This window comes from Sorghum bicolor, chromosome 9 (genome assembly GCF_000003195.3).
Source record: "Sorghum bicolor cultivar BTx623 chromosome 9, Sorghum_bicolor_NCBIv3, whole genome shotgun sequence".
NCBI classification, from domain to species: domain Eukaryota; kingdom Viridiplantae; phylum Streptophyta; class Magnoliopsida; order Poales; family Poaceae; genus Sorghum; species Sorghum bicolor.
The window spans coordinates 14097767-14117189 of record NC_012878.2 but is presented as its reverse complement, the minus strand read 5'-3'; the positions used below and the strand labels follow the sequence as shown (position 1 = coordinate 14117189).

General features: G+C 44.3%; 1 protein-coding gene and 1 long non-coding RNA gene across 2 annotated transcripts; both read right to left on the bottom strand.

Moving 5' to 3' along the window:
* Positions 7426 to 9710, bottom strand: LOC110430147. The gene is made up of 2 exons (XR_002447418.1): positions 7860 to 9710; positions 7426 to 7762 (listed from the first exon to the last, which is right to left on the bottom strand). It is a non-coding gene; the product is annotated as an uncharacterized LOC110430147 (long non-coding RNA).
* LOC8066638 (transcriptional regulator SUPERMAN) lies at positions 17637 to 18347 on the bottom strand. The gene has a single exon (XM_002439435.1). The coding sequence runs from the start codon at positions 18345 to 18347 to the stop codon at positions 17637 to 17639; it is 711 nt and encodes a 236-aa protein (XP_002439480.1).

Sequence of the window (19423 nt, the reverse complement as noted above, 5' to 3'; positions counted from 1 at the left end):
GCGGCTGGGTGTACGAGTCTAGAGGTACCACGTCTTTCCACGGTGCCAGCAGAGCAGCTTTTGCAGTTCTGAGGGACCTCATGGAGAGGTTTCCACAGGAGCTGGCCCACGCCTTCGCTGGGGTGTTTCGCCGGGGTGACCCCTACACTTCGGTGTGGGATCAGTCCGAGGTGAACACTCTAGAGAGGAGTGCGGATGAGGACCAGCATAGTGACAACGCAACTATGAGTGCTATGTACGCCTTGATGAAGACCTATGGGGGCCTGGAGCGTTGTTTGGGGCGCTTGTCTGGGTCCCTTCTCACCGTTCAGGATGAGAAGCGCTAGCTGCAACGTGAGTTCGACACTGAGGTTGAGAGGTTGCAGGCAGAGTTTGCCCACATGACCCGAGAGAGGGATCAGGCGGTCCAGAAGAACAGTGAGCTGAGTCAGGACCTGCTTGCAGTCAGAGAGCAGAGAGACAAGGTGACTACTGCTCACAGGAACTACGAGTGCATGCTAGTTCATGTGCTTGGTCAGAGGAATGAAGCCTGGCACGAGGAGGACACCCTGAGGGCCCGACAGCTAGAGCTTGAGCAGTAGCTAGCTAATGCTGAGGAGTACAATGAGAACCTACATGAGGAGATCCACCAGCTACACAACCAGCTCCACCTCACCACCTGCCTGGAGTAGCTAAGTTAGACTCTGAGGACGAGATGGATGAGGATCCATAGTTGGGGGCAGCTGCTAGTGGAGATGAGGACGAGGAGGGCTCCGGCATGGACAGTGACCATAGAGAGTAGACGCTAGAGCCATAAAGCTGGTCCTTCTTCTTTTGTTGTTGTTGCATGGCATGTCATGTAATCTGTGGATCTGGGCTGTGTAAAACTTTATGTGATGACGCTGGAAGACCAGTGTATGTATGCTAACCTTGTTGCTTGAATGTTAAGTAATCTGTTAGTGATGTTGTGTGTGGATGATGAATTGTTATGCCTCTGTTTATTGTGCGAATTTATTTTCCTCAGTAAATGTAGTACGACATAATTCTACATATGTCTACCGTTGATGGCAACTCCTAACGAATGCTTATCATTGACGCATGCAGATGGTGCAAACACGTGGCAGGGGTAACAGCAACCCCGGTCTTGGAGCAGGTACTTTCGGAGGTGGGGCTCAACGGAATGAGGAAAGAGTACCATCACCGCCACCACCACCTCCTCCGTACACTGCGGATGTGTTTTTCGCGTAGTTTCTGGGGAGCCAACGTAACATGGAGTAGATGCAGCACAATATGGAAGAAGCCCTGCGCAATATCGCTGACAATACCCACCGTGGGGATAACCAGGGCGGCCGTGAAGCCAATCAGTACAGCTCTTTTAAGGACTTCATGGATACCAAACCACCAGTTTTCAAGGAGGCCTTAGAACCGCTCGAGGCAGATGAGTGGATCAACACCATGGAGCAGAAGTTCCGTCTTCTTCGGATGACTGAAGAACTTAAGGCTGAGTATGCAGCGCATCAGTTGTAGGGACCTGCTGGGATTTGGTGGTCCGATCACTGTACCACCTACCTAGAGGGGACCCCAATCACTTGGAACTGCTTCACCACCGCCTTCCGGGGAAATTACATTCCTCCGGGTGTGGTTGAAATGAAGGTTGGGGAGTTCATGAGGCTGTCTCAGGGAACAAAGTCTGTGAAGGAGTATCTACATGCTTTCAATAATCTTGCTCGCTACGCCTCCGAGTTTGTGAACACGGAGGCCTGAGCCCAAAGATGCTGAAGACCATGGGTACAGGAACCCGGGCTACCTCCAATGCTTACATCAGTGACTGTCTGACCCAAGAAAACAATAACAACAACTATAGTACATCCAAGTCTCATAAGAGGGCTTTTGAAACCGGGTCATCTCAGTCTAGGGCACCAGTGGCAGGGCAACAGCAGTATCGTCCTCCTGTCCCAGGTGCTAGGTTCCGACCGCCGCAAAGAAGGAACATCGGGCATCCAACGCAGCAGAAGCCGTACAAGGTGGTGATAGCTCCTGCCAAGCCGAAAGCAATTCAAGCTGCGGCACCTGCCGCCAACAACATGACCAAGGGGCCATGCTACAACTGCCACAAGATGGGGCACTTTGCTAAGGAATGTCCCTACCCCAAGAAGCAGCAGGCAACCTACTCAGCCCGTGTGCACCATACCTCGATAGAGGAGATCCCGGAAGGAGAACCGGTAACAGCTAGTATGTTTCCTGTCAACCAACATCTTGTAGTTATTTTGTTTGATTCTGGATCATCGCATTCATTCATAAGCCAAGCATTTGCACAAAAGCATGACCAAGTAGTTACAGATCTGGGTTATGGCTATCGCATCAGCTCAGCAGGGGCAGATGTGTTGACAAATAGAGTGGTCCGAGGGGCAACCCTAGATATAAGTAACCGGGTGTTTCGAGTGAATGTGGTAGTCATGCCTGGGTTAGTTTTGGATGTTATCATGGGCATGAACTGGATGAAAGAGTGGGATGCTGTCATAGATACTAGGAAGAGGGTGTTATCTCTCAGAGAACCTCAGAGCAGTGGGTCTTTTCAAGTACCTCTGCCCCATCGCTTGGACTTTGCTAGCATCTCTTGTGCTACGCACGTGGTTCCTCTGCCACAGATCCCAGTAGTCTGTGAGTTCCCTGATGTTTTTCCTGAGGAATTGCCAGGACTCCCCCCAGATAGGGAAGTCGAGTTTGCAATAGAGTTGATACCAGGTACCGCACAAATATCTAGAAGGCCGTACCGAATGCCGCCTAATGAGCTCGCTGAGTTGAAGAATCAACTAAAGGAGTTACTGGATAAAGGGTTCATCCAGCCAAGTTCGTCGGAGTGGGGTTGTCCAACGTTGTTTGTGAAAAAGAAGGATCAATCGTTACGTATGTGCATGGACTATCGTCCACTCAACACGGTGACAATCAAGAATAAGTATCCATTGCCAAGGATTGATATCTTGTTTGATCAGTTGTCCAAGGCCAAAGTGTTTTCCAAGATAGATTTGAGGTACGGGTATCACCAAATCAAGATCCGTCCGCAAGATATCCCGAAGACTGCTTTCTCCACCAGATATGGGTTGTATGAGTATCTTGTCATGTCCTTTGGGTTGACAAATGCTCCTGCATACTTCATGTATCTGTTGAACTCCGTCTTTATGCCAGAATTAGACAAGTTTGTGGTGGTGTTCATCGACGACATTCTGGTTTATTCAGAGAATGTGCAAGATCACGCCGAGCACCTAAGAGTCGTGCTCACACGACTACGAGAGCATCAGTTATATGCAAAGTTCAGCAAGTGTGAGTTCTGGTTGAAGAAAGTTCCTTTCCTAGGGCACATTCTGTCTGAAGAAGGGATTGTTGTGGATCCGTCAAAGGTACAGGAAGTCATGGACTGGAAGGCACCGACTTCTGTCTCGGAAGTTCGAAGCTTTCTTGGCCTAGCCGGGTATTACTGCCGTTTCATACCCGACTTTTCCAAGATTGCTAAGCCAATGACCAGTTTGCTACAAAAGGATCAAAAGTTTGTCTAGACAGAAGGGTGTGAAGTAGCCTTCCGCACCTTGCGAAAGTTGCTAACCACCGCTCTCGTTTTAGCGCAATCCAATATCGAGAAACCTTTTGATGTGTTTTGCGACGCATCAAAAAGTGGCTTAGGATGTGTGCTGATGCAAGACGGCAGAGTAATAGCTTACGCTTCACGACAGTTGAGAAAACACGAAGTCAACTACCCGACTCACGACCTCGAGTTAGCAGCAGTGGTGCACGCTCTGAAGATGTGGAGGCACTATTTGTTGGGAAACAAGTGTCATATCTACACAGATCATAAAAGTCTGAAGTACATCTTCACTCAGTCCGAGTTGAATATGAGGCAATAAAGATGGTTGGAGCTGATCAAAGATTACGATCTAGAAGTCCACTATCATCCAGGCAAGGCTAATGTGGTAGCAGACGCTTTGAGTCGCAAACCGCACTATCAAGTGGTTCAACCGTTGTTTGAAGATGGTTTCAATCTCATGCATCCTGAAGTCTTATGTCACATACAGCTCAGTTGTTCACTTGAAAGTCAAGTCATCGAAGGTCAGAAAACACACAAGGGTTTTTTCCACATCAAAGAGAAGATCAAAAACGACCCAAAGACTCAATTCAGAGTTGATGAAAAAGGGGTATTGTGGTTTCAGCACCGGCTAGTAGTTCCAAAGAATCGAGAATTAAAGAATCACATCATGGATGAAACACATCTCTCCAAGCTTTCTATTCATCCTAGCAGTAGTAAGATGTATCAAGACCTAAGATCTCACTTTTGGTGGACGAAAATGAAGAAAGAAATAGCAGCATATGTGGCCCGTTGTGACACATGTTGCAGAGTCAAGGCTATACATATGAAACCTGCAGGTCTGTTGCAACCGTTGTCAGTTCGAGAGTGGAAATGGGAAGAAATCAGTATGGACTTTATCACAGGTTTACTGACAACACAAAAGGGGAATGACTCGATTTGGGTAATCATAGATCGTTTGACCAAGTCGGCTCATTTCATTCCTGTTAAGACTCGTTACAGACCTCCCGAGTATGCTGATCTGTATCTAGCTGAGATTGTTAAGTTGCATGGTATTCCCAAGACCATCATATCAGATAGAGGACCGCAGTTCACCGCTCATTTTTGGGAGCGAATGCATAAGAGTTTGGGGACTAGTCTGATAAGAAGCACAGCGTATCATCCCCAAACCTTGGGTCAAACGGAAAGACTCAATCAAGTGCTCGAAGATATGCTGAGGGCTTGTGTGTTATCATCCAAGGGATCATGGGAATCATGGTTACCTTTGGCTGAATTCTCGTACAATAATAGCTATCAAGAAAGTATCAAGATGGCTCCGTTCGAAGCATTGTATGGTCGCAAGTGCAGGACTCCGTCAAACTGGGTCGAATCTGGTGAAAGGAGATACTATAGTATCGACTTCGTGAATGAGGTTGAGGAAAAGGTGCAAATTATACAACAACATATGAAAGCGGCACAATCATGACAGAAGAGTTATGCCGACAAGAGAAGAAGGCCACTTGAGTTCAATGAAGGTGACTATGTTTACCTCAAGTTACGCCAACGAAGAAAGTTCAGCGTTTCCGAGTTCGAAGCAAGCTTGCACCCAGATATGTGGGACCATATCAGATACAAGAAAGGAAAGGCCCTATGGCCTACAAGATTCAGTTACCTAAAGAGGTGAGTTCAATCTGTCCAGTCTTCCATGTGTCACAGCTACGAAAATGTTTGAAAGTACCCGAGCAGAGGGTTGAACCCCGAGGAATCAAGATAAAAGCAGACTTGGAATACAAGGAACAACCAGTGAGTATCGTAGATACCAAGGAGCGGGTAACCCAGAACAGAGTGGTCAAAACATACAAGGTGGTGTGGAGTCATCATGACGATAGGGATGCCACCTCGGAAACCGAGGATTACCTAAAAACAGTTTACCTAAAATTTCATAAGAAATGGTTAGTAACCCAAATCTCGGGACGAGATTTCCCTAAGGGGGAAGGGCTGTAACACCCTAGGTGTTAAGCATGCACTTAGTCTCATAAACTCATCCATAAGCATTCTCATCAAGCATAGCATTGCATGAACATGTCCTTCATTCAATTATGATTTTATGTGTTTTATGTGAATTAAATATGGTAAAAATATTATGCTTGCTTCTAAATTCTTGAATTGCCCAAATTAAGTTGTAATAAGTATTAGAAGATTTAAGAGTAATTTTGTGAATTTTTGGAGCTATAGGAATTGAGAAATGGAATTTATACAAAATCCCTAAAATGAATTCATTAAAAACCTAGAACTAGTTTTAATTTGTGATTCAAATTCTATTTGGAATTTGGCTTTGCTTATTAAAACAAAGTTGTAGGGAATTTTATGGGGAACAATTCTTCTTTTTACTCCAACCCCTAAAAAGATTTGTAAAAGCTTTAAAAGTCTCATTTAAGCTTTTTGGAAAAATAATTTCAAAAAAAAAGTGAAAGGGGGCAGGCGCTGCTGGGCCGACTCGCCTCCCTTTCGGCCCAGCCAGACAGCGCGGCCTGGTTTCCCTTCCCTCTCTCTCCCGCGCGCGACGCCCGCCTCGCTCCACCCGGCGCCGGCCACGTGGCGGCCGTACGCCGGCGTCGTGGACGCGCCGCGGCCGACCGGCCTTAACCTGGTCGGGACGCTGCCCCGCGCCCCCAGGCTCCACTCTGTCGCCCCCGCTCCTCTCTCCTCTTCTTCCTCCGCTCGCGAGCGCAGCAGCCCTAACATTTCTGTCGCAGCGCCATCGCCGGAGAGCTCCGCCGCTCACCGCCGGCCACGCCAGTGCCCCAATCTCCGAGCCAAGTTCACCGCTGCACTCGTCTTCGTCGCGGTAAGCTTCTGCGCACGCTTTACCGAGGTGAGAGACCGCCGCACGCCGTGAATCGCTCGCCGGAGAGCTCCGCCGCGTCGAATCCCGCTAGTTCCTACCTCTTTTCGCTCGCTTTTGGGCGCGTTAGGTCCGTAGCTCGATGAGGAAGCTCGGAAGAGTACTCGCGTGCGTTCTATCGCACCGGAGCGGCCTGGCCACGGTGAGCAGCGCCGCCGTGCCGCCATGCATGCTCGCGATGGTGCTCCGGTCATCTTCCGGCCAATCCAAGGGCACCCTCGGGTGCGCCTCGCTGCGGGGAGCACGCTGGTGCTCACCCCGTGGCCGGAGACCTCGCCGTCGGCGAGAGCCGGCTGGCCGAAGTCGGCCGGAGTGCGGCATGGCTGACCCATGGGGCCACGACCCCTGGGTCCCGCTTGTCAGCGCCTCTGCGGGTGTGGATCTGGGTAGAGCTAGTAGTTACTCTTGCCTGAAAGTATGCACGCGTGGTTCCAGCCAGCCAGTCCGTGTCCCCACGGGCCACCGTGCCAAGTGGGTCAGTGGATATCAAAAGGATCCGATAAGGAGTGGCGCATGCAACAAACAAACTGATTTAATTAATAAAGCAATAAAACAAACAGACTGATTTAACTAAAGTACGGATACATACTCATTGATTAAAGTATGATTACATACTCATGAATTAAAGTATATTTTTATCAAAGTATGATTACATACACACAGGAGTGTATGAGCACATACTTGTTTCCTAGGATAATGTATGCGTGCTTAAGAGTATGCGGACATACATATTATATTATACTGTTTTTCCCTGGGTATATATATTGTACTGGATGGACGTAAGAGTACATACTAAATACATTAGATGCATGATTAGCTGGAGTATGCACACATACGTGTTTATGGAACTCTAAAGAGAATATTATTATGATACATAATATGAGTAACAAATTTGAAAAAAAAGGTTTCTCCTCCTGCATTCGAGCATAGTATATTAACTATTTGTAATTGGAAACAAAATCACATTCAAGAAATTATATTCGAATAGAGTATACGAACTAATACTAGTCCAAGATACTGTAGTAGTATGTACATTTGGCACCGAAAGAGTATGAATAGATACAAAGAGAAAATGTCAAATAGCATACAATACTTTAGAAAAATGTAGAACAATGTACGAGTTGCCTCTACTATAATCTGAAGTATCTAGTGGTACACACAAATTCCAGAAAGTTTCAAGTGAGGCCTCAATCTAAAAAAAAGAAGTATCCGAGGATACTTCAAAGCTAAAAATTATCGATTGATGTTTTGACGATACAGGACCGCATCTGAAAAAGATACAGGCTTCACGTCATCGCTTGTCTCGTCATCCTCTGGTAGCCCTGTTCAAGATCCAGATGCGGGGGAGACATAGTAACGAGAAAAATTTCCAGCGATGGAGAAGGAAAGCATTAGTAAAAATCACAAATGTTGCCTTACCGGATTTATGCAGTCAACTAGATCTGCCAGTGTAGGACAAGTCCCTACTCGCCATCCATGGAGTGGTGGTGGGAGAGCGCCGTCCCTGGTGCAGGCAGAAGAGGCCGACGCTGTTGCAGTGGGGAGGGGAAGGTCGAAGTCGCCAGATCTGTCGATATGGGAGGGCGTGCTGCCGCCGAGGACCGCCGAGCGCATGGTCCTGGCCACGCCGCCGCCAAGGGCCGCCTGGCACGTTGGAGTGGTCGTGCCTCCACTGGAGGTCGCCTAGGCCTGACGCCACCTGTGGATTGAGGATGAACGCGAGGCGTGACCATAGGGAAGCCGCGCTGCTTTCCTGTGCTTGCGGACGCCTAATTAATTAACGGGCCGGGTCAACTTTTTTCAATCCGTTAGGCCGTGCCACCACAGCCAAACGTGAGTGGGAGATCTGACGAGCGTACGGGAGAGAGTAAATACTACCGGCAGTAAAAAGGAATTATCCTTATATAGGATAAGTTTTTTGTACTCTCGCTAGTAGTTACTCTTGCCTGAAAGTATGCACGTGTGGTTCCAGCCAGCCAGTCCGTGTCCCCGCGGGCCACCGTGCGTAGTGGGTTAGTGGATATCAAAAGGATCCGATAAGGAGTGGCGCATGCAACAAACAAACTGATTTAATTAATAAAGCAATAAAACAAACAGACTGATTTAACTAAAGTACGGATACATATTCATTGATTAAAGTATGATTACATACTCATGAATTAAAGTATATTTTTATCAAAGTATGATTACATACACACATGAGTGTATGAGCACATACTTGTTTCCTAGGATAATGTACGCGTGCTTAAGAGTATGCGGACATATATATTATATTATACTATTTTTTCCCTGGGTATATATATTGTACTGGCTGGACGTATGAGTACATACTAAATACATTAGATGCATGATTAGCTGGAGTATGCACACATACGTGTTTATGGAACTCTAAAGAGAATATTATTATGATACATAATATGAGTAATAAATTTGAAAAAATGGTTTCTCCTCCTGCATTCGAGCATAGTATATTAACTATTTGTAATTGGAAACAAAATCACATTCAAGAAATTATATTTGAATAGAGTATATGAACTAATACTAGTCCAAGATACTGTAGTAGTATGTACATTTGGCACCGAAAGAGTATGAATAGATACAAAGAGAAAATGTCAAATAGCATACAATACTTTAGAAAAATGTAGAACAATGTACGAGTTGCCTCTACTATAATCTGAAGTATCTAGTGGTACACACAAATTCCAGAAAGTTTCAAGTGAGACCTCAATCTAAAAAAAGAAGTATCCGAGGATACTTCAAAGCTAAAAATTATCGATTGATGTTTTGACGATACAGGACCGCATCTGAAAAAGATACAGGCTTCACGTCGTCGCTTGTCTCGTCATCCTCTGGTAGCCCTGTTCAAGATCCAGATGCGGGGGAGACAGAGTAACGAGAAAAATTTCCATCGATGGAGAAGGAAAGCATTAGTAAAAATCACAAATGTTGCCTTACCAGATTTACGCAGTCAACTAGATCCGCCAGTGTAGGACAAGCCCCTACTCGCCATCCATGGAGTGGTGGTGGGAGAGCGTCATCCCTGGTGCAGGCAGAAGAGGCCGACGCTGTTGCAGTGGGGAGGGGAAGGTCGAAGTCGCCAGATCCGTCGATATGGGAGGGCGTGTTGCCGCCGAGGACCGCCGAGCACGCGGTCCTGGCCACGCCGCCGCCAAGGGCCGTCTGGCACGTTGGAGTGGTCGTGCCTCCACTGGAGGACGCCTAGGCCTGACGCCACCTGTGGATTGAGGATGAACGCGAGGCGTGACCATAGGAAAGCCGCCGCTGCTTTCCTGTGCTTGCGGACGCCTAATTAATTAACGGGTCGGGTCAACTTTTTTCAATCCGTTAGGCGGTGCCACCACAGCCAAACGTGAGTGGGAGATCTGATGAGCGTACGGGAGAGAGTAAATACTATACTACCGGCAGTAAAAAGGAATTATCCTTATATAGGATAAGGTTTTTGTACTCTCGCTAGTAGCGTGGTTCCAGCCAGCCAGTCCGTGTCCCCGCGGGCCACCGTGCATAGTGGGTCAGTGGATATCAAAAGGATCCGATAAGGAGTGGCGCATGCAACAAACAAACTGATTTAATTAATAAAGCAATAAAACAAATAGACTGATTTAACTAAAGTACGGATACATACTCATTGATTAAAGTATGATTACATACTCATGAATTAAAGTATATTTTATCAAAGTATGATTACATACACACAGGAGTGTATGAGCACATACTTGTTTCCTAGGATAATGTATGCGTGCTTAAGAGTATGCGGACATACATATTATATTATACTGTTTTTTTCCTGGGTATATATATTGTACTGGCTGGACGTATGAGTACATACTAAATACATTAGATGCATGATTAGCTCGAGTATGCACACATACGTGTTTATAAGTGCTATTCTACACCCTAGGTGTATAATACTATTCTACACCGAAGTGTTATACTAAAGAGAATATAGTATCGTTCAGTATTCATGTTTCAATATTGTTCAGTATTTTGTGGTCCTGAGTGTACTACTAGATAATACTGAACATTGTTCAGTACTACTCAGTATTTTTTCAGCTCAGTTTTGACGTGCGGTGTAGAATAATATTCTACACCTAGAGTGTAGAATAGCGCTACCGTATATATATATGATAATTCATTTTTACTCCCAGTAGTAGTTACTTCCATGTGTGTATCTCTAGATTTAGGGTGTATATGGGCCGATGAAGTGTATGTAGACGAAGTATGTGATCATACTAAACCATCTAAAGTAGTATATATGTTAAGTATGCATGCATACTGTTGGGTATTTTAAACGCAAACAGAAAAATCCGCAAGCCCACGGATACCGATGTAGCTTTCACCCGGAAGTATTCCAGAGTATCGATTTTCCACAGGGAACGTGGGTGTACTAATTAAGATTCAAGATTGCCCAAGGATAACTATATAATTATTTTTGGTGGGAAGAGAGGAAGTTTCTTGAGAGTTCTCTAGTTGATCTAAGAATCAAGAATTACTTCAAAGATTATTTATTTCAGGACATCAGAACACTAACCATAGAAAGAGATAAAGAGATAAGAAGGGGGCTAGGAAGCTCTGACTTCGGTCCTACAAACACCAATCCGAACGAGGTGGAATACGTTGACCGGTAGGGCTGTCACTACCCTAGGGCTACCACAACAATCCACAGGATTGAGTGTAATTCCAGGTAATTGCAAGACTAAACACCACGTCTAATCTATTAATTACTACTCTAGCATTTCAAAGACTAGAGCACTTGATGCAAGCGGGAATCCAATAAATAACTTGAATGTAAATAAAAGTAATTAAAGAACTCAGGAATTATGAATTGAAGAACTTGGAGAACGATGAAGAACGAACCAGTTGCTGCAAAAGTATAATGTTGAGGAAGATCCGACAGATCCGGCTCCTCCTCCGCTCTCCTCTTCTCTCTCCCTATTTTCTAGATTACAACTAGAAGGGATCCTCTCTACTTGGATGAATAATTGAAACCTTAGCTTTGATTTTGTAGAAGAGGTATGTTCTCCAGGGGCCAGAGGCCTGCTTATATAGCCCTTCCAAATGAATGTGGGCCGTCGGATCAAACCGACCTTAATCGCACGGTTTTCCTTGATCCTCAAAGGCGGTGGAGCACGATCCGCGAGACCTGCCCTGATTGGTCACCAGGGCAGGGTGGGCGCCCAAGGGGGGAGGGCGGGCACCCTGCCCCTGGGCCCGCTCGGCCTCCCGTTCGTTCCCGTGGCTTCTGGAGTCTTCTAGATGATAGAAAATTGGCGCACACGTTAATATCTCTATGTAAACCCGACGTGTGGGCCTTTCCTCCATATTTCCTCATAACCCCCTGTAGAAATAGACAAACACCAAAACTCGTAGAATTCTGTCAGATAAAACCCTAAGTCTAGGTGTCGGTTGCATTTGGATTCTTTTCCATAATTAGTTGACGGTTAAATGTGAGCATTAAGGACCGTCAACAAGCTCCCCCAAGCTTAACCTTTGCTCATCCCTGAGCAAGGATGGACTCAAGAGTTTCTGTAGTGGTTTCATGCCTTAAAGGTACACATGCGTTCAAACTTACTCATTTTCCTTCCACCATGGGGCTTGCAACCGTCACTTGTGTCTTGAGCAGTTAAAGATAGAACGGTCTAGTCAAGCGCCAAGTCTCTTGTTCTTCGATTAACTGTAGCTCTGGAGTTTTTGCAGATTTTCAAATAAAACTCAGAGATTCCTTGTATGACTCTCTCTAGCCTCTTTTTTTGTGGTATTTCTGGATCCTTACCAAGGCAGTAATGGTGTACGCCTTCTCTCAAAGTATGTGGTATTTTTGGTATGAGGCATAGTGGCATTGCCTTCTCTCTCACCCTACTCTAATAAGATTTTGATATCCGGAGCTCATAGGTGGGAGACAGCTAATACATACTTACAAGACATTTATTGCATAGTCAAATCATGGATCCAGAAGAACAAGTCAATAGGTCAAATCAAGATGTGTGTGTGGCGAATGAATGGTGATAATGGTGAAAATCTAATTCTACTTTTGCTCTTTTGAGGGGCACGTACCTTCCTTGCACTTGAGGCTTTTGAGGGGAATGAGATGCTCTATATTTTATTTTTCTTTTCTCTCAGGTGGGTATCTTGTACCCCTAATTCTACTGTCGGACACTTGTCTATTTTTACCTCTCGTCTCACTTTTTCTCTTTTTTTCGAGGTTGCGGGCACTTGCCCCTTTTTATTTCCTCGTATTCACTCTTTTTTTCAGAGCACTCACCCTCCTGGAATAATGTAGCAAGTGGTAGTAACCAAAATATCTCAAGCATTTATTTCACGGGGAATAACAGAGATAGATAATGTTTTTGGCTATTCTCTCCTAAATAGGAGTAGAATAATTTTGGGTGAATCTGGATATGGAAATGAGTGGATGTATGTGGATGCGTACTTCCGGAGTAGAAGCAGCATGTATGAGTGAACGTGCAAGTGAATCTTGATTTTAACCGCATGACAAGCTCCTAAGGGTCTACACAGCTTGACCACACTCAATGCTCATAAGCAGTAAAAAGTAAATATATGGTTCATAGTCTAATAAGCATGTATATATGGTTGTGGCATAATTGAACCGCCTGTAGAAATAAATTTCTACGGATAGTTCCAGGTTACCCGCCCCACAGGCACCCAACGCAGACGGTTCTAAACGCCAGTGGAAAGGGTTTGGGAACCAGTTATGTGTACTAGTGGCAGGCTGTGTCGGGGCATTGGGGCCTCGAGGGTGCAAAATTGGGGCAAGAAAATAAAAGGAGCACTAGGCAGGAATTGAACCTAGGCTAAGCGATGCATTGCGCAAGTTTGAAGGGGCTAGCAGTGTTGAAGCCTGGCATCATCCAAAAACATTGGCACTTAGATTGTGCTGAAGTCTTTGAAAGAAGATTACGAATCGTTGGTCTTAATGATGTTTAAATTCTGGGTACAAAATCTTTGGTTCATAGTGGTTGGGCTGTCTCAGCTGGCATCAGTACAGAAAAGCTCTATGCTGGCATTAGAGCATAATTTTTACAGACGGTTCCAATTAAAAAACATTAGTGAAAAGAAATCGGGCGGTTCCGACTCAAAAAACGCTAGTGGAAACATTTCAGTAGAGCATAATTTTTTCATTTGAAATCATCTTGTCATTGAAAACTACATTAGAATTTATCAAATTTGAAATTTAAATTTTGTAAATTACATCGGATGGAGAAACTACCAATATAAAAGTTATAGATCTTGAAAAGTCTTATGTAATTTTGTAGCTGACAACTTTTCCATTTGAATCTATTTAGGGTCTCAAACAATTAATGTTTGCTCGGCTTAGGATAATATGTGGAAAACCAAACTCTAGTATAGACACAATTAAGTGATAGGTGGAGTCGTAGAGGAGGCTACATGAAGGTGCCGGTTCAAATCCTACTAGCCGCATAGCACGTGATTTTACACAAAAAAAAATATGCGACTTCCTCATGATTAATTTTTTTACCTATTTTTAAAACCCAACTTATATTTTCTAGACAAGCATTTCCATTGGGGGTTGACATAACACAACCGCCTGTGGAAATTGATTTCTATAGGCGGTTATGTTAACCGAACCGCCTGTAAAAATCGTTTTCCGGCAGTTTTCAATTAACTATCAGTAGAAAGATTCATTTCCACTAGCCTTAGCACTAGTGATTCTGTAAAATGACCGTAAAAATAGGTTAAGAACCACCTGTATTGAGCTTCTAGTATGGGGACGTAATTTTTGATTGGTCTATTACAGTAGAGATGTGTTCGGCGTGATGCATATGGTCATCAAGAACCAGAAAGACACCCGCACACAATGAGCGTGCCGATCCTAGTGACGAAGATGGGGATGGCCGTTGTATGGTGATCATCGCACGGACGACCAAGGACATTATGGCACGTACAAACTCACAACATCAGTCCTACACACGTTCCTTCCTTAATCCCTACGTGTAGTTATGACTAAGTACCAGATACATTCCTTTTGTATTCACTTCAGAAAGACTGAAGATTGTAATGCATATTTGATGAGACAAAATGGATTTAAATGAAAAATGTCTGAATCTGAAAGTTTAGATCTCTCCGATTACTGCAACTCTCGTTTAGGAGTAGGTCATTTGAAAAATTCAAAATTATGAATTTCAAAATTATTCATCTTAAAACATAATTTTGGGCTCTAAATGATTTTAAATGAAAAAAATAATCAACTATAAATATTTGTAAATATTTTCGAGTATTAAAACTTTCGTTAGATCATTTCTCCATCTAAGATCATTTGAAAAATTCAAAAATAATTAATTTCAAATTATTTGTACTTGATATTCATATCCATGAGACTACAATTTTGTTTTTACTGGCTACTTTCTTTATGGACGACATATTTCTGTACTTGCAACCAAAATGGGAAACAGCTAGCTAGCAACAGTGAAATACTTTATCAGAACAGAAGCATGGAGCAGTCCTGAAAGATTAGGTTTGCCGGTTAAGCAATTCATAATATATATAAGCATGGCCTTGATGACATATGGATTTAGATCACAGAGGGATGCCAAATCATGGTTGGAACCTCTATCTCTCTGTTGGATGTTGGTGCTTTGGCTGAGTAAATTAAATGGTCCAAGAGTCACCCTAGACTATTATGCAAAACTCAAATAAATGTGAAGGGTCACTTAGGATACACTTCCCTTGCAATGAAATAATGACATACACAAATGGGAGGCAATGACATCCAGTTAGCTTATATATACAAAATGTACCTCTATTGTGATGCACAAATTTCAGACCCCAGTTAGAGGTAACACTACTGGATTTGGAAGCTTTGTCTAGTGCCCAAGACACTCGGCAAAGGCACTAAAACACTCGGCAGAGGCTTTGCCGAGTGTTGCACTCAGCAAAGCATAGACGGCAAAAAAATGTCGGCAAAGAAAACTTTGTCGAGTGTTTTTCGTCGAACACTCGGCAAAATATTTTTTGAGTGTCGTGGTAACCCTCGGCAAAAAAAGCGACGCGAACAGAGATCAAACGCTAATGAGACTTTACCGAGTACTAACATGGCGAGGCACTCGACAAGAAAATAATTTTTTTCTAGTAATTCTTTGCCGAGTGGCCTACTTACAGGCACTAGGCAAATTCTTTGCCGAATGTCGTACATAGGGCACTAGGCAAAGAATTTTTTTTTTCAGAAATTCTTTGCCGAGTGCCGAGGCACTAGGCAAATAAATTATTTTTTTTTTCAGAAATTCTTTGCCGAGTATTTTTGCTTTTGTACTAGACAAAGCCTACATCTTTGCCGAGTGCCTTGGTTGGTGCACTTGGCAAAGCAACTTTCCAGGTTATTTTGTTTTTGTTTTTTTGCATTCCAATAAATCAAAATAGTTTGTACATCACACATATATCACATTTATCACACATATCACACATATATCATATTTATCACACATATATCACATTTATCACACATATCACATATAAGGAAAAGTGCAATAAGTGTATCACCAAGTGAACCAAACAATCCAAGTGCATCACCAAGTTAAAACCTAGCACCGTAGTTGCAATTCCATTGTGAAGGAAATAAAACATGCTCATTACAAAACACAAAATAGAGTATACCACATTAATTTGAATAAAAATGTTCACTTACAACCTGAAAAGTGATAATATTACTCAATTTGATAAGTTTGAACCAGATTGACATTAGCAGTGCTAACTATTAGTGAAGCAAAGTATACCACAGACATGATTCAGATCTTTGCTACTTTGTTCATTTATAATTTTCCTTCAGATAAGAAAGCATTAGCAGTGCTAACTATAAGTGAAGAAAATTATACCCTAAAGATAAAGGAAGAAATATTAGCATATGTTTTACCCATTTATAATATTCCTTCAGATAAGAAAACACTGTTAGCATGAAAGATCAAGATCAACAAACATAATAAAGGTGCGTGAGAGGGCAATCATTCATATACCTGCATGTACCAAACTCTCAAAATGCATGTATAAAAAACCTGAAGTACGTATCTATTACTTATTGTATGGTGTTTTCTTCCATCTTCCTTTAGCGCTCACTCCGCAAAGAAATATCCAACAAAGATCAAATGATGACACACAATCTAATTAGATCTCATCGATCCCTCATCACATCTCACCAGCCTTAATCTCATCGATCTCCCTAGCTCTCTCATATATCTACCATGCATGCATGGTTCCATGAGGTTTCAGATAAGTTGTTTCACTTGGTGAAGGCCTTACTTATCCCTAGAACTGCCTTTTACAAGATACACTTCTCAAAATGGATATTCCAACAAAAAAAATTAAAGGACCACTAGAAATAAGTTACATTTAATCATGTAATACAAATTAGCTCAATAGTATTTACCTTATTGAAGTTCTAACCAACCTTGGTCCACAATTGTTGCTCCACCTTGCATCTATGTAAAAGAGAATTACCGAACTTTATAAATGAAACTGATCAACAGTCAGATTGTAAGTTTTGTTGAGCTTTGCCTTAAGCTGTAGTGACCCTGCATTTGACCCATCACAATATGTAATGTTCTTCACATCCTAATATCTAATATAAAGAGGATTGATTGCTGAAAGCATTTCAGTGGTTCCCTAAACTATTTACTTTCTGCAACAGCCTGCAGGGACACAAGGTTTCAGGATGCATAATAATATAGGGTAATTGAGTTGTAAATATAATCAAATCTCTCTGGAATGTGTGTCTTCTAACAGAGATGCATGTCATAAGTCCATTCGCCGGTTTCGATCTATCAACACAAATCTTTCTATTGCAATTACTATGACAGAGAAATAAGTAGTACACATTCAGCTTTATGATAACGATATTAGCAACAATAAGAGTAACGAGCAAATTAAGGAAAAACCAAATATGTAGCATAAAATTGTCCATAGAATGTCTAGAAGGCCACAGTGAAAAATGAGCAACAAAACAAACAGCTGCCATATGTACCACAAAAACATGGTAATAAGATGCATACATACATACATACATACAGGTAAGAAGAAACAAACAAAAAAAACAAATGCACCAATAATCAATTTAGCACCATGCATATATCACATAAACCATATACATGGATGCAGGCATACTGGCAGTCTTATCTTGTTCAGAGAACTGTATGCACTGCCATGTGATGATCAATGCCTGCTGGGACAACGCCCAAGCCTGAGCTCCAAGTCCAGCTCCCTTTCCGGCTCACCCGACTCCTGCCGCTCTGACGACCCCTCGGCCGCCGCGCCTGATCCTTCGCCGACGACGACGATGTGCCCCTGCAGGCGCCCGAGGCCCAGGTGTAAGTCTTGATCACGGCTGGCCTCGTCGAACAGGCTGAGCTCCCTGGGGCTGACGCTGTTAGGGTTCCCACCCTCCGCGTCCAGCCTAGCCCCTGCCGCCGCCACCGAACTCGTGTAGTACATGCCGAAGCTGCTGCCGGCACCGATCGGGATCGGAATCGGCTGTACTGCTGGGGGATACGACGACGGCGCCAACAAGTGGCGGTACTTGTTATAGCACTCGACGTTCCGGGACACCGTTGTTATGCCGGACGAGGTTGGCGAGTCGCGGGTCGGCTTCGCGCGGTCACGGCGGTGGATGTTCATGTGGCCGCCGAGCGCCTGCGCCGTGGTGAACCCACGCTTGCAGAAGACACACTCGTAGTACGGCTTCGGGCTGGCAGCTGGTGCCAGCGGCGGCGCCTCTCCAGACCCCGGTGCCGGCGGCGCCACCTCGTCGTCCTCTCGTGCAGTGGCCCCGCCTGCTGCTGCCGCCACCGGCTCCAGCATCGGTGAGGTCATGGCCTCGTAGCCGGCTGACGCCGCCTTGGATTCCATGTTGCTGCCACTCTCCATGGCCGCCTACCTAGACTCCACGATGGTTCGACGGTTTTGGGGATTGGTAAACGAAGGTTTGACGATCCAGCAGACGATAGTGAAGTTTGCGTCCATGGGGTTATTATAAAAGTTGGAGACATGGCCAAAGAGCTGTGCATTGGTATTATCAGCCGTTTCTGAATAAAAGATGGTACACGGTTTTGACAAGCTAGCTTTGGAGGTCATCTGCTCTGCCGGCTGGCCCTTGGTGCCTAGCAGCTGCTTCGCTTTCCAGCACTGAGCCCTAGCTGTCTTGTGCTCGCTCTCACACTGGAAACCTGCAATGGATCGGAGGTGCTTCACATACAAGTATCCTTTTTTAGAATTTCTAACGCAGGCGCAGCATATCGCTGTCACTACTCACTACTCATATTGCACCAGCAGGTAATAATAAGGTTAGTCTCGATCATAATAACATTTTAATTATACCTACACGTTGGTATATATAGATCTGATCTGCAGTACGTGCAACGTTGTTCTAAAATATATATGTATGTATTAGTCAATTGGTTGGGTTACACACTTTTAGGACAAGTCCAACTGTGAACGTTGAGATGACTTTACACAGTGCAAACCCTACGATGGGTTGTCTCCCGTTATCTCTTCGTCACTACCGGAGAGCCGGCCTTTGCCGTGTGCCTGCCTGTTTGCCGTGAGCAACACACGGCAAATGTCGGGTTTGCCGTGTGCTTAGGCCACGCACACGACAAAAGCTAGGCACACGGTATACTTGGCCTTTGCCGTGTGTTGCTCACGGCAAACACCAGACACACGGCGAACTCAAATCTTTGCCGTGAGCAACACACGGCAAAGACGGGGCACACGACAAAAGCTAACCTCACGCTAACGCCCACCGCCAGCCGTCAACGTTTGCCGTGTGTTGCCGTTAGGCACACGGCAAAGCCTTGGTTTGCCGTGTGCTTGATGCTGGCACACGCAAACAGAAACTTTGCCGTGTGCCAAGGGTGCAGCACACGGCAAACAGTTTGTCTTTTTTTCTTTTTTCAGATTTTGCTCTCCAAATTTTTTCTTGTCTACACACTCACCATTTGTAA